Raw genomic sequence first — 16766 nt, forward strand, 5'->3', positions numbered from 1 at the left:
TTCACTGCCACTTCTTTATTCATATTCAGTCCGCCCATGTCTCCAGTAACAAAGACTTCTCCCGTCTTCTTCCCTTCCGTCTCGTCTTTCTCTTTTAAATATGTAAACACTTCAATTCACATCTGGCTGCGTACTCTTTAACTTCTCTCTGCTTAGACCGTGCATTTTTATCTGTCTTTATATCTCACTTTGCAACGCTAATGAGCTTTCCACAGCCAAGCTCAAAACAAGTCAAATACATGGAGTGAGAATTCTCCCTGATGGAGCAGATGGGCAATCGGTGGCTCAGCCTGGCAGCAACTTCACACTGTAGGACCAGCAGGAGCCGGTCTAACTGGCATTAGAACTGATAGCTAGGCTTTGTGGCAGAGTGGTGAGGATTCGAGAGGCACCATTCAAATTGATGTGCACATTTACCAGAATCATTCAGAGTTTATACACACCATCTGACATCTGGTCAGTACCAAATAACTCCTGGAATTTGCAGTCATTGCAGTCAGACAACTGTCCTTCAGCAATGTCTGGCTCTGAAGCAACAGGAAACTGTTAGTTTGAGTGAACTGTCTGTGTTTGAACTGACTGTATCTGTTCCTGATAAATGGTTTTAAGATGATTTCAAGTCAGTGAAGCTACATTTCTGATTCCCTCTCTCTGTCGCTAAGGAATTGCTGACAGGAAGGCAGAAGGAAAATACACTTCGGTCCCTAAAGGCAAGAGGAATCTGGGAGCATGTTGCTTCCTTTCTACCAGCAGTAAATCTAGTAAACTGGTCCTGCTTTCCCTTCACTGGAGCAATTGTTATTAATTAATTCATGTATGCCTTTAATGCTAGAGAGCACACACACAGAACCATAAATACACAACGCACATGACCCTCTATGTCTGCACATACACACAGAGAAGCAACCACAAACAGAATATTAAAATCCGTGTGCGTGCATAGCAGTTTGCTTGGAGCGTTAATGAAAACGCTATGAAGTAGTGTAATGTGCTGTAAGGAGATTAGGCTATTTGATTTTTGTCTGGGGAATTTATATTTATCACCAATCACTATATACTTTTTCATTAAACACAGAAAAGTGGATCTCATTTAAAAGCACATATCAAAGTTTATAATGCACATCTTTTGTCTTCCGGGCCTGTTGTGTGCATGTTTGTTATGTGTGTATGTATGTGCACACACAGACAGATAATAGCCTTATAAGCAGTGATCATTCTCCCACTTGCTCAGACTTAGAAATTCAAAGTATACCACCCCAGATAATTTAGAGAGCAGGCCCATTAAAGGCTCATATTTCATGTGGTAATTTTCAAAACCTGTCATAAACCTATTGGAGCATTAACATGTGTTATTAAAAGCCTGTGAATGTATGGGAATCTGTCAAAAGCCAGAATAATGCCTCTGTCAACATGTTGCAGGAGAAGGCCACACAATGGCAACATAAATGATACATCACAACAGTACTGACAGGCTGAGTAGGGACCCCATACGCTTTGTGCTGCTGAATAATCCCATGCTACGTGAGTGTGTGTGTTTGTGTGCGCCCGTTGTGTTGCATTCACCCTTTCTTTCCAATACCATCTTCAGCTGGTCCACTGCAGGGTCTCAAGGCGCATGACAACCTGACTCTGATCTGCCATTGGCTGAAATAGGCATCCATCTCAGCATCTGACAATCACACTGCCATGGAGACAGGTTGGCAGCATTGTGGTGATGGCAGGGGTCCGGCACAGCGTTGCCAGGAGGAAGCTGTGTGTTAATATGGGTGGTGAAAGATGCCAGTGGCCAGGGGAAAGGGGGTAAGAGACTCTGTGGGAAAAAGTGAGGGGGAGAGGTTTGCCACTTGAATGGAAGAGCGTTTAAATGGCGGTAAAGGACACCTGGACGTCTGCTGAGCGGTATATGTGTGTAGGTGAACATGCACAAGCATACTTGCTGTGCATGTGTATGTGTTTACGTTATCATGTTTTTCCATGGGTTCACAGTGTGTAGTCATGTGTGTAGATAAAATGTATGTATCCATGCCCTCGCTCTAAGAACCTGACCACTTTTTGCCTATATGCATACATTCGGAGAAGAATTGCTCTTTCATTTAGGCTTCCATTGTATCTCACAGCATCCATCATCCATCATCTATAAACTCTTGAAGGCGAGGCCACACTCACACACACACCCACACACACACACACACACACACACACACACACAATGAAGGAACTGCCAGTATGGCTCTAACCAGCTGAAAGAGAGAAAGCACTGTACACAACAGCATATGGTCATATGTGAAGAATAATTTACTACTAATTTAATAATTGCTTATGCATCTATCAAAACCAATAACTGAAAATTAAAAGTATGAAGAAAATAATAGTAATTGCTTGAGGCTGCGTACTGCTTTCTTTCAATGATCAAGAGCTACAGGCCATACAAGCATGAATGATGAATGGAATATAGGAACACTCGTGGAGCAGAATATACCCCCCTGAACTAATGTGTCATAATTGAAATGAATGTTGTTCTGAATCAAACAAGTGTTGTGTGTTTTGGAGCCCAACCCTGTATGATAGATGAGACCTCTACTTCTTTGCACAGCCCTGCAATCCATCTCAAAGCCACACTCACATATGTGCAAGCACACATGTAGTATACCCAAATGCATATATACATGCCTGAAAGAAACAAGATCAGTTAGATGATCAGAGATGTTGGAAACAAACCAACAGTTTAGAAAATTTATTTGGGAGTAAAACCAAAAATGAGCACACCTGAAAGAATTCCTCATGGTATAGAAAAACTAACTAGGTCAAAAATGATTGTTTGCAAACTGTGAGGGATGTTTACAAAAGAAAATTTGGGTAATAATTTTATCTTTCAACTTCATCTTCTCTTCAAAATGAGTTTGACTGAAACCTGTTTGATCATCAGACATTTGATGTTTCTTGCCAGGTTTTACTTCTTCTTAGTGATGTTCCCACGTTCTCAGAATTCAGAAATGAATTTCTGTGATCACAATGTTATTATTACTCATAGGAAAAAATACACACTTACATATATTACATATACGTGTGTGTGTGTGTTGTTTCGTCAATTGGTTCTCAAAAACTTATACAATGTACATCAGTAAAGATTTTCAACTTGAATAATTCATTCATCAAGATCCGATGTGTGTTTTAAGTGTTCCCTTAATTTTGTTGAGCAGTGTATATATATATATATATATATATATATATATATATATATATATATATAAAATAAAAACTGAATTTCCCTTTCCCTTCAAGTTTTTATGAGTCAAAAAGAGAAACAAGGGCCTGTTTAAAACTGGTTTCAGTCCGAGGCTCACCGACCGTGAGTCACGGTGTGTGTGTGTGTGTGTGTGTGTGTGTGTGTGTGTGTTATATAAACTATCAGGGTGAAGTGTTGCTTAAAGGCCTAATTGGAGCGACACAGCCAAGCCTGCTGAGTGCTAGTGGTGTGAGGCCTGTTGAGCAGCACCCAGTGGAAGACAGCCAGCTCCGTGCCCCAGGAGAAGCTTACCACACTGGGTGGCAAAGTCACTAAACTCCCCTTCCCCCACCCCTCAAGTCCTTGAGCACCCACTTCTTCCATCCATCCATCCATCCATCCATCCATCCATCCATCCATCCATCCCCATGCGTCCATCCGTCAGTCTAGCCCATGAGCGCCTGCCTTCTGTGGGTGTGTGTCATTGTAGCTTGGCAGGCACACACCACAGCTTTACCGGCAGGCGCCAGGGCTAATTTGATTTTTAATTCAACACGACTCCTCGGCTAATAGTTTGAGCTGGGGATTAATTAATCTGATTTGACTTGTGCTAATTTCTTGCACCCACGTCCCTGCTCCCCACCCGTCAATGCAGCAAACAAACAAACTGGTGAGGCCGCGGTCTCGCAGGCTCTGTCACACACACATGTTGAGTATGAGAGACAGAGACCTGGGGCGACAGGTGAGGAGCCAGTGGAAGCCATGGTAAAGCAAGGCATGGCGTCTGTGCTGCATTTCCATGCATGTGGACGTACAGCATGTGTGTGTATCTAAATGTGTTTACGGAGGAGGCTGGACCTGAGCCTGGTCTGACAGAGGAGTGCTGGGAGGCAGTGAACTAATCACGGCAACAGCCTGGCTCTCGTAAGGAGGGCGAAACACAGAGAAGGTCACCAACTATTTTCGCTGCCAAAATATGGGTCAGATTGGATCTGGGTGAGTTGCTCACAGATAAATTGTATATAATGTAAAAGAAAATGGGCGAGGCATTGGAGCATTTCTATTCTTCTCTGAGGCTTTTAGAGGGTACAAGACCAGATCCAGTTGGGCCTTACAGGGAGAGACCAGAAGAACCAAGCACTAAGCATCCTCATCTCAAGGAGTCGGAGAGAGCACTTCCGCTGTTTCTAATACTCTCTGTAACGGAACTTTAAAAACGAATAGACCTCAGAGTGCAGCCTCGATGGCGTGCACCTTGTGGAGAAGAGTTTGTAAAATCACTCTCTCTCAGTTTGCACACCAAACCCACAGATGCCCACACACTTGCAAGGTGCATGCAGAGGTATAGAGAATAAGGAGTTTTATATCACAACACAACAAAGATAAATTTCAAAGTCAGCTTGCCTCTGTGTTGAAATGATGCAAACCCACTAGTGTTCACAGAAATGTGTCAAACTGAGCAGTCTTTGAGTCAAAGCTCTCTCTGTCTTTATTCTATCTTTATTTCTCTCTTCTCTCCCGTTCTCTCTGGCATGTAACCAACCTCTCTGCATGGCAGAAAATAACATTGCTCTGCTCAAGAGAGACCACACATGGGAGAAACAGCCTACGCCTGCTGCTCTCTCCTGCAGGATAAAAAAATAAATAAAAATAAAAAATAAAACTGCCCAACAGCTCACACACCACTTTGAAATCTCTATCACAGTCAGTCCAGCTCTCTCCTATTTCTGCTCTCTGTGTCACCCTGGACCTTTTTTACCATATATATGGATGCAAAAAGTACAGTGAAAAAAAGGAAAAAGCATGCTCAGCATGTGCATACGAATTTTTGTGTGCTCTCAAAAAAGGAAAATAGAAACACACACGCCCATGCACACCTTCACTCAGAGACACAAATCGATGCACACATGCATGAACAGAGACGCGCATACTGAACACTACATACACATACAAATGTAAGCACACCTAGTGACGCCGTGGGAGTTCAAAGAAAGGACTATGTTTTCCAAGAGAGCTAGTGTACATTAAGTGAACCAGTAAATTCCCAGCAGCAGTGCTCCAGCAGGTCTACTGCACCTGAGAGGCAAAAGGGCAAGACCTATGCTGTTGCTACGTATGGTCAGCACTAATGCACCAGAGTCTGATGTGGGTCTTAAATTAATAATGGATTATGCTGTATTCTGTTTGAATTCTTTGAAGGTGGGGTTGCTTTTCACTTCTAAAGAGGCTGTGCACATGGAAAGAAGCTACATGACTTATGATGCATAATCACCCAAGCATTCCTCCGGACTCTGAGAGCACCCAAATGTTTAGCCACCTGTTAGCAGCCGCCAGTCAGTGTGAGATCAGTGGGGGGAGGACATGTTGGGCGACGGGAGGGAAAGAACAGAGGCTCAGCCCGGGGTGGGCGAGAGGGGTGGGGAAGTCCTGTGCCAGCAAAGTTGGGAGATTTACAGCAAGCCGACCCAGCTGATCTCAAGTCTGATCCAACACTGTGCTGCAGAGAACACAAATCACCTCGCATACATAACCCTGCCCCTAACAACTCATTTCATCTTCTGCACTAATGAATTCATCATCGGGAGGGATCTGTCTCTGGGTGCCTCAGCCCTGAGCAGGAAAGGAGTAATGGCTTAGATAAGTCATCATCATCATTATTAACATCACCACCATCACAAACACCACCTTGCCTCTATTCAGCCAACAGTTCAGGAGCAACAGTTTGGGACTGAGCAGTGCCCTTGAAAAGAGTTGCAACAGGGGAACTTTGGCAGTGTTCAAGGTTATTGTAAGGAGGGATGTCAGCACAAATGTGTCACCGATGCACATCCTAAGTGTGAGAATCAGCATGAGAGTGTGTATGTCAATGGAATTTGAATATGTTGTGGTATGAGTGGATAAGTCAGTGAGTGTGAGAGCTCTTATGGTAGCAAGCAAGAGTGTATGAGTGTGTATATGTGTATCTGTGTGTGTGTGTGTGTGTGTGTGTGTGTGTGTATGAAGGAGTCTAAGCGGCGCAGTCAGGGAGCTGTCAGCCGAGAGCCAGGGAGCAGGCTGATCACAGGGCTGTAGTGCGTTTGAAGTCTCCTAGGGACTGACAGCTTCTCTCCCCATGGGAACCTCTTCCCTTGCCCCTTTTCTCCTCCCTGCACCACCCTTTCTCTATATCATTCCTCTTTATGCTGCATCTCTCCCTACACAGTATCTCCTCCTCGGTTTTTCTTCATCCCATTGATGGAGGGGGTATGCGGAAGCACACTTGTGCTCTCCTGGGACTGTTAGTACTGTGTTTGAGAAAACACAGAGGTTCCAAAACAAGGCTTTGTTCAGTAGGAAGCAGTGTGTCTCTGTAAATACTGACATGATGAGCTGCCATCTCTCATAGTCTGACATTCTGGCTGACATTCAATCTGGCTTGGTGGCAAGAGGGCGCAGACAGCCGACCTTCAGCCTTGAGATGGATGAGTGTGTGGATATCTGGATTTGAATGTATAATTGCGCATAATATGAAAGAAAGGCCATTCATTATTGTGTATTTCTATATGTTTCCGTTTTCGGCACGAGTGCTGTTCAATGTGTGTATGGCATGATTACACTTTTGGCTGCACAACCTTCCTAGCCCCTCCTCCACAGGTCAAGGTGCAGCAGGATTTCATCTCTAATCTGGCTGTGTGTTAGCATGAGCCCATCCGTCATGGGGACAGAGTGTCGGCTGGATGTCCCTGTCACTAAGCTGTCCATTTTGTCAGACGGCCAGATCCATCATATTGAGATGGGGACTGATCCTTGCTAGCAGAAGCCAACCACACTACAAATACATACAAATATGCAAATTAACGACAAAATAAACATCACCCTGCAAACGAGCCATCCATCAATGACCACTTTCTCAGCAGCTCAGCATTGGCACGGCAACACCAATCAGCCACTCCGTCAGAGGGAGTGATGGAACGCCATCCTCTCATCTTCTTTCTCTGCTTCCCTGTCCTTATATCAGCGTACTGTCTCCCTTTCATTGGTCCCTATTTGCCATTTTTCATGCACACTTCCTCTAATTTTCTCCTCTCACTCTCCACTCACATTCATTCCCTTAATCTCAAACACTTTGTCAGCCCCATGTTGGCATTTTTGCCTATCCATTTTCCTCTCCTGTCTATTTTCAAAGCTCTCTCCTCCTTTTAAGTGCCTTTTGTTCATCATCATAATTACAACTTAGCTGAAGACACTTAGAACGAACACATTTTCTGTCTTTGTGTTTGAATGGATAATGATGTGATGGGAAACATTTTGCCAATTAGAGGAGCATTACAAATCTGACCATATGTGACATGTTTCTTTCCATCCAGGCTCTGGCCTGCGAGGTCCAATACATCACCTCATCATTGCTGCGCAACATACAACAGTAAACTGTTCTTTTGTGTACACGAGCCAAGTAAATCAAAATTATGATATTGTATATAAGTCATTGTTTTGCATCGTAAAATCTTTGTAGACAGCAGTTGCAACGTGGTGTGAGTTCCTTTCAGAAAGCCAAGAGGCTGGAATGGAAAGAAAGAGCTCTTGATGGAATAAAAGTCAAAGGAGGGAAAAACACGAAGCAGTTGGAAATCTCCAGCAGCTGAGTCAGTCCAGACTCATGTTGCTTTTCTGGCAGTGTGTATAGACATCCCCTCCACACAAGTTACACACACACATGCAAACGTAGCGTTTATAAGTTTCACTGTAAAACATCTGCTATGGTGTCTAATGAGTAATTAGGTTGTCAAACTCTACTACACAATAGAATGAAATGAATCACTTTACACACTCTACCCCGTCCATTAACTGTATATTGTGACTATGTAAAGCAAAATGACATGTTGAGTCTTTCCTGCCAGTGCCTGGCACCTTGAAACAGAATCATTGTTGCACCTGTGCCTGGGCCAGACTAGTTTATCAGGCCCCTTATGGGCACATTTACGAAAACCACAGTCAATTTACACTCCTGTGTTCTCCCTCCATCAAGTGGGCATGGCTCCCAAACATAACATTGTTTTTAGCTCCAGTTTGTCTGATTCTGCACTAGACATAGCAAAGCAATTACAGCATCATAAAGGTCTGTGGTTAGCCACCCGGTGGCTAGTGGGGAACCTCCTGCCTTTAGGCAGAGGAGGAATGAGCCTTGGGCAACTGGAGCAGCAGTTTAGCCCAGAAGCCAAAAATACGGTACTCCTCAGTCTACCCCAATTGCTCCATCACACTTCAGCTAATTCGACAATGAGTGGGTGTTAAGTTCTGACGTCGCAGTAAAAAAGTCAGTCCCTTCACATTTTTATTACAAATGTAGTGTGAAGTGCATTGTTATTCAGAAAGCGTGGAAGCCAATAAAATGCTCACTTCTCTTCGTCTCCACACCATGGTGTCTGTGAGGGTGTTCGTGCGAGGGTGTCTACATTAGTGCATATGACAGACCAAAACAAGAAAAACACATAAGACAGAGAAAGTAGACGACTAGTGATAGAGCATGTGTATTTGCATGCAGTGTGGTCATGCACATGTACATGCACTGGTTTTATGAATTTTCCATAAAAAGCAGTGAAGGGTGACACGGAAGGCCAAGGGGAATTCTCTCTTTAGAGGCAGGCGTGCAGTCATCCCGTCTGCTCGCTGCCACAGCTCTGACCACACCAACCACTAGACATCCCCGTTACAAAGTGTACAAACACTAACCTCTCTGGCTCCACAGGTCCCTGCCTTTATCTGTTTATTCCATCTTAATTTTTCTCTGTTTTAAACCATTCCTTCTCCCTATATGTGCATCTGTCTCTCTCTCTTAGCCTCTTTTTCTGCAACATCAACTCCCCAAAAAATAAAAAACTCTACTAACAAAACAGTCTACCCTCTTCTCTTGCTTAACATTATCTTGTGATTTCAAATTTCAAAAACATTCAGCAATCTTAATTTACCACTGATTTTCTCCCTGTGTGTGCAATCATGTGGTGACGGTGCAGTGAGGTTTCATTCTTCCGTGCTGGAGTTCATGTTGGTTCCAGCACTGATACATCTGTCAACCACATGTTCACCCAGCCAGTCGCCGTGCCAACAGCTGTACACAGCTGGAGTGAGTGTGTGTGCTCTTGAGTGAGAGTGAGTTTCTTTAATGAATTCTAAGTGTGTGTGTGTGTGTGTGTGTGTGTGTGTGTGTGTGTGTGTGTGTGTGTGCATTTTGTTAACCATGTGTATCTGTGTCCCCTATATGCCTCCATTGAGGGGGATTAGAGCCACACCCTATCTGAGATACTCTACACTAAACATCAGGCTCATAAAACTCCCTTGTGGAGTTGCATGACCCTCTTCCTCCTCACAGATCCTTTAATATCTGTCACAACAATAGACATCAAGTGGCGTCTCATTCCATTATTTTTCCACTGCATTATCTTCAAAGCATTTTGTTCAAACACTGGCTTTCTTATGCACAGCAATGTCACCGGGTTTCCATGAGCTCACTGATGGAGCTCCCCCTCTCTGGGAGCATCCCTCTTCAGGCCTCCCGAGGCTGAAGAGCCTTCAATCCCCAGACGTGACACCCTGCCATAGAGCGTGGTCTGCAGGCCAGTCAGGCTGCCGACACTAGGTTATGAAGAGTTCCTCATAAAAATCCCATCTACCTAATAATTGTGCTGACAAATGAAGTAAAGGAAAAATTTAACTGTAATTCAGACAGCAGTCCCACTTTGCACATGAAGAAGAGGACCATGGTGGCAGTAATAAATCATCCTTCTGTTGACAACATTGAATCTGTGTGTGCTCATTGCTCCATGAAGTCCTGAGGCCCTGGGAGAGGATGCAGGAGAATCAGAGCAGAGAGGCAGAGTGCAGAGAGCTCTTCAGCTGAGGACTGACTGAGTGATTGCGCTGTGAAACCTGGACAGCATCGCTGCTTAGCAGATTACACACACTGTAACGGAAGGCTTTGCAGACTTATTTAAACACACACCATGCGGAAACCCACAGTTCCACAAGCTGCTGCCTATCAGTCTGTGCAGCCCTTCCCTTAAAACTTTTCACATTAATGAGAGTGAAGCAAAGGTGACGCAATCCTTGCTTGGATGCCTCCCCAGTAAACAGCGCTGCCAAGAGTGAAGAGCTGCCGTGGCTGGGGTGAAGTCAGCGTCTGAAGAACAGTGGAGTTAGTCAGGATAAGTGAGCCCGCTGGGCAGCAGTTCTGGGCCAGTAGCCCTGTTCTCTAAGGAGTTCTTTATGGCTGGTCCATTGCCCCTAGAGAACCCCCACCCCTTCACACAGGGGCTCCATCCGCACAAACTTCATCTGAGTCTAAAAATCCTCATTGTGTGTCCAGAGATGGGTCACACTTAACTTTAATTCAGTTGCAACCACTGTGAAATTAGACTTCATTGTAAAAATATTTTTTAAAACTAACTAATATTATTCATTTATATTTTATATTTTGCAGCATATGGAAAGGTGAAGCACACAGTAAATTCATAGATAGGAGTAAATTTAGATACAACACAGCTACACATGCAGACAGTGCAAAGACAAAATGCTGATAATGTTAAGAAAATTGGGATTTGACAACTAGAATCCTAATATATCATCAATAGTCTGCAGATTATTTTACAGCAAACAGTAAAATGAAACAGTACCCTCATTTCCTAAATTATTTCCAAAAATCTTTATCTCTATAAATAATATTTCACCATTGTGAAGATATGTTTTAAGTAGACCAAATGGCTATGATTTTCAACTGGACCATTCAACCTTTCCTGCAACTCAATACTCGACCAGCTGACCTGCTGACCATTAATACACAGTTGCTCATAAAGTTGGAATAAAATATTTTTTACTTCTTTCCATTATATAATTGTGACAATGTGATTTATTTCATTTCACCTGGGTAATTGGGACACATAATGTAATCATTGCACCTGGTCAAAAGTGATTACTGATGCTTTTAAATAGGAATAAACAGAGGATTGTGTCTGAAAACAAAATTATTCCAACTTTATTGGCAACAGTGTATGTTCTTCATTGTTATTTGAAGGTTGGCTTTTTCTCTCTGAAGCCTCTCATGTATTATCAGCTTACTGTCCAATGTCTTTTCCTCATTTCACATTCAGTTTTCTGTTTCTCTTCTCTCAAACATCAATGAAAATCCATCTGGCTAACCCCAATGTCACATCATCCCCGCTCCTCATCCATCACAGCCTGTCACAATGGGAGTGGGGAAGTGGTCTTAAACTCATTCTGGGAACGGATGTGGATCTCTGAGCTGGGTTGTGCTCACTGTTATACCCCATGGTCCCAGCACTGAGTTACTATTTTAGAGTTTCTGATGGTTTGTTTGTTCTAAAAGGCAGAGCTAAGTTGAGCATTTAAAATGGAGCTTGTATTGGCACGGGGAGCATTGGTGAGGAAGCCGCTCTAAACAGCCTACAGTGGTATCACATGAAGACTTACCAAAGCCAAAAGCAGCTGGGGCAGGGATGGGAGCTGACTGGACTGGTGTGGAGGTGTAGAGGCCGGTCACCAGCAGACCATCAAAGGATACACTGGTAGAGATGGTTACTGAAGAGAGAGAAAAAAGGAGGAGATTTAACATGGGTGTTACTCTCAAGCTGTGTGTTACTGCAATTCCACAAACAATTGGTTATGTTACATAGCACCAAAGCAAAACAGAAATTGTTTCATACATGTAACTTATGAAATATAATATATTATCTTTTCATGTTTTTTTCACACTTCACTTGCAGGCTGTGCAGATAATTAGTCAGTGTGATGTACATGCGTGTGGACAGGAAGTCTGGAACTGTATACACACAACTGCATAAAGATCCCTAAGGTCCTGCTGCTAATGAGCACAGAGCTCAGGTGTTAACAAACGGAAATGTAAAGTGACCATTAACTGGGAAGCCAATGACACTAAATGCCCTGAGAGGAGCGGAAAGTGCACAGATGTGCAGGCAGGTGTTAAAGCAAAAGCAGCCATACCTCACACACACAGAAATACACACACACACAGGTCCACAATAAAAGTGCCTGTTAATGGGGGCTCGAGTCGCATTTAAAGTAGTTGAACTGAAAAGAAAACAATATGATAACATCACAGTGCTGTCTGTCTCACAACCAACAGCTTCAAAATGTAATCTAACTCATCCTGAACAAATCACAGTGCTTTAATCAAAGCCCGTCCCTATTGACAACCATATTAGAAGAGAGTGATGAGCTAATTGGCTGTAACCCTGATAGCCTTGTTAAGCCTCTCTTCATCACAGGTCACCACAAACAGCGGAAGAAGAGAAAACTGCCAGTCTATTATCCAGCTCAACAGATCTACAGCTTAGTGTATCCAGCAGCAAGTTAACTATTGATCCACCCAGTAAACAAAGACCCTGAGTGACGGGACCACAGAGCCAGCTACATCACCGGAGGAAAAGAGCTCAGCCACTGGACTGTTTCCAGCCAGACAGATCAGAGCACAGGGGAACAGTCCACAGCTCAAAGGAAAACACACTCTCAAAAAATACACTTTTACACATTGAGGAATAAAACGCTTTGCATTTGGGAAATATGGAGGCATTGTTATATCCTGACCCTGGAATCCCCCCCGCTTTTGGGGGAAAACTGGATGGGAAAAGGAGGAGACACCCGTGGCGCTGGTGTGTTTTTAGTAACAATAGCAACATGTCAGTTTGGTCTTGGGGCGTTCATTCTTCTGGGCTTGGTGTGTTTCGATGTGGAAATCTGGGCAGAGCAGACTCCTGTGTGGCCCAGTCTCCCTGTCTCCCTGTCTGTCTGTCTGTCTGGGTGACTCCATTAACAAGTCCTCCCATACGGCGCCCGGCATTTCTGTGTGTCTGAAAGTGTGTGTTCTGCATGTGTCTGCGTATATTGGATGTGCTACACCCTGTCTTAAGAGCACAGTTAAGCCCAGCTCTCCTCCATATCAAAGCCTCAATAATTCATCCCACAACTCTCTTTATTATATCCAGATATTTCCTCCTCTCTTCTCCTGTCAGAGGGTTAATACAAAAATCCAGCTATAGCACTAATGTTGTATTTCACTACAGTATACAACTGTAAATTATATGCTTGTTAATGCTAATCTGCCCACTTCAGTTCAAGGGTCCAAACACACAGTTCACACTTCGATAAAACTCTGTAGTACATGCTTTTTCTTTCAGTTGCAGATTGAAAATTTGCACATTTCCAAAACACAAAGTGGAACATGGTAAAATGCATCAAGTACAGTATGTGTTTGGCTTCTATATCTGAGATAGAGAGAGTCACACTAACATAAGTCAAAGAATAGTACACTCTCTACCCTCAATAGCTTCATCTTAATTGACTAACATGAAAAATGTAAGTTACTTAATATCAACCAATCAAAAGAGGAAGCTGCTTGTAGTCACTTCTAGTCCATTCACAATATTCTACAATTGAAACATAGACCTAGTTTCGGTATCATTAGAGAATTAAATACCGAAGATGTTTCTCTTTTGTATGAATGGCTCTAAAAAAACACTGTAGGAGCAACAAGTAATTTCTCTGTACTCTTTGTTTTACTTGTCAGCTGTGAGCTGCACTGCCAAATTCTATCAGCGGTACAGTGTGTACAAGAAGCCGTATTGTGAGAAAGAGATATTTTGCTTGGCAACAGAAGCATTATCATATTCAATCCATGTTGCGCAGTGCACCTCTTGCACCGCAATACCCACAGAATGCAGGGAAAAGGCCTTCTCATTCAAACAAGCAATTACCATGTTCATATTGTGTATGTGTGTGCTCCTCTTTTGTGCTATTTTTGCTTAACAGAATACATTACGTACTCTACAAATCCATTCCAGAGTGTGGTGAGACATGTTATCAGTGTTTACATTATGCTGTATTGATCCAAGGCCATGGTATGATGCAGTATTTAATGGAGTGATGTACCAGGTTTAATGTAGTACACACAATACGCTCATTTCTGCATTTCCACTGACCTGCATCACCAAGGTTACACACACTCCATTACTCTCCACAGATACTTGCATATGGGCTACACACACACACACACACACACACACACACACACACAAAGGATTTTTTCTGCCTTCACCATGCTATTTCTTTCTTTATCCACCGCTTACACCTTTCTTCCAGTCTCTCTCGCTCAGCCTCACTCCCATTTCAGAAATCATGGTAAAAAATGCTCTCTCCTGCACTTTCCCCATCTACTCCCTTCTCATGCATTTTCTGCTCCCTCGCAGCAGCGTACCCGCACTCTGTTTGATGTGGAGGTTGGGGGTAGCGAGAGTGGAGAGGAGGCAAAGCTGGGGGCACAAGGTTACAATCGAAAAAAAAAAGAACAGGGGCGAAGAAGGATGGAGAGACAGGGAGTAGTGGAGTGGCCCATGGAGAGCAGCGCTACCTGATCAATACAAATGCAAGATCTAAATTATTTAGACAGGCCTCTAACACCCCTCTCTCACTCGCCTGTGGACGGATGAGCCAATCAGATGAGATCAGATGAGATAAGATCCAATCACCTGTGGGGGTACTTCACGCAAACACACCTAACAAACTCTCTCTCCCACACACGAACACACACACACACGAACACGAACACGAACACACACACACACACACACACACACACACACACACACACACACACACACACACACACACACACACACAGATCTAAAGGAGGAGGCTGGCAGCCTTTGATGGTAGCCTTTAACATTCTTGTCCATACCTCATTTCTCAGTACTGTTCACTTGGCCAAGGGGGATGAGGCGGGAATGGGGGTGAACTTTAAAACCACAAGGTTTTGTGTGTGAGTGTGTGTGTGCGCACAAACGTGCACTTGTGTGTGATTTGTTCATTTGTAAACAAACCAGGTGTTAGACTAGCACAGATAAAGCTTTATAAAAGTGCAGTAAAGGCTTGTTTTTTTAATAACAAATAGAATGCACTCTTAACAAACATGTGCACACATGCAAAAACATACAAATATATACTTTAATTTTGTGGAAATGTATCATATTTGTTTCAGTTTCGATTACCAGTTTAGAAATAGGGGCTGGGTTGGGTGGTGGCAGAGTAAGGTTCAGACCAACTTAGGTGGGTGTCTCTGCCAAAACAATGCACGGTCATTCGGCAAAAAAGTTGAGCTAGGCTCTCGTCCGACAAGGCCAATCAAAGACATGCAAACATGCATTACAGGAGGATAACTTTGTAACATGACCGCAGTATTTCTGCTCTTTACTTTGCAATTGTTGCAACACGGTAACATAGTTGCCACTGTGATAACTTGTCAGAGTTGTAAAATCCTGTCTGTGAGTATTACAAACCGCTGCAGAGTTTTCTGCTGATAAACCCTTAAGCGCATTAATCTGTTACTCAAACTGGACTTCCTGCAAGTGCACCTAAGCTTAAGTTTTGCAAAACACTCATTACGCTGTACACAGAACACTCATACCCACATGCACACGCTCATACTTGAACACATAGCACATCCCTTGGCCCTAAGCCAGCATGTAATATTAATGATGCGATGTGGTATGCCTCATTACAGAGACACAACCGTGCTCCTACTCAACTATTGATGGGCCGGGGGCTTTCTTCACTTCTCTCGATCCACCAGGAGGAATGTTAAGGCACAAAGTATGAGCATACCACACAATGCAACAAAACACACATTCACAAATACAATATTGGCTTCGCTGTCAAGTCTCTCAGAGCTCAAGCACATACACAGAACACACACAGTGAAGACTAATCAGTAATGGAAAATTAATCTTTTGTGACAATCTATTCTGCAAAAATAAGATCCCGAATAACTGCCAGTAAATCAGAACGTCTGTTTTCCATCCAAGTTCATTCATGCGCAGAATATTATGTCCCTTGTTTTGTCTCACCAACTTTACATTTGTTCAGTTAATATTTCAGCTAGGATTTCCCCTGACTTCTTCTGACCACCTGGCAATCAAGAAGAACAACAGGATTGCATTAGCTCCTGGTATTACCTGAGTGCATCTTAAATGCTGTAAAAGCATCCCCAACACAGGACAAACAAGGTACTGGAATAAGACAGTGAATAGATCTTTAAAAGTTTATAAGATCCTGCAGTACGTTTTCAACTAGTCCCAAAGAGGTGTGCTGATGCCTTTAGAAATGAATGCATCTATGGGTAGAAAGAGAATCTCTATTTTCTGGTTGTTTCTTTCTTTCTTTAAAGTACAAGCAGTGTGGGAGCAGCCATGATTGATAGATGGTTTTGGCCAATTCCTCAAAAAGGAGAACCAGTGAAAAACAGACCAAAGTGCTGCTCATGTTGGAAATTCTGAACTAATGTGAATGGCTCACTGTATGCTGGGTCAGTAATCATGTTAAGAACCTGAAAAACAGGGCCCAATGGCATCCTTAAAGCAATGGTAATGTCTCCTTATGGTGTAGCAAAGAATGGTCGTGGACTGTGGTTGGCAACGCTTGGTGGCATGAGCTCATTCTTAGAAAACAGCACGTTGAGGGATTAGGCTGGAGCTGGACAGGC

At 43.3% G+C, this 16766-nt stretch overlaps 1 protein-coding gene across 3 annotated transcripts in view; it reads right to left on the minus strand.

Moving 5' to 3' along the window:
- Positions 1-16766, minus strand: part of reln (reelin) — a 91249-nt gene that overhangs the window by 59875 nt on the left and 14608 nt on the right. For all 3 annotated transcript variants that reach the window (XM_087176340.1, XM_087176341.1, XM_087176342.1), the window contains exon 2: positions 11687-11794. In XM_087176340.1, the coding sequence (XP_087032466.1) occupies positions 11687-11794 (108 nt within the window). The remainder of the gene's footprint in view (positions 1-11686; positions 11795-16766) is intronic.

The sequence above is a fragment of the Seriola lalandi genome, unplaced genomic scaffold (genome assembly GCF_002814215.2).
Source record: "Seriola lalandi dorsalis isolate HSWRI2012SDOR001 ecotype SW California unplaced genomic scaffold, Sedor1 jcf7180002054548, whole genome shotgun sequence".
Classification (NCBI taxonomy): Eukaryota; Metazoa; Chordata; class Actinopteri; order Carangiformes; family Carangidae; genus Seriola; species Seriola lalandi.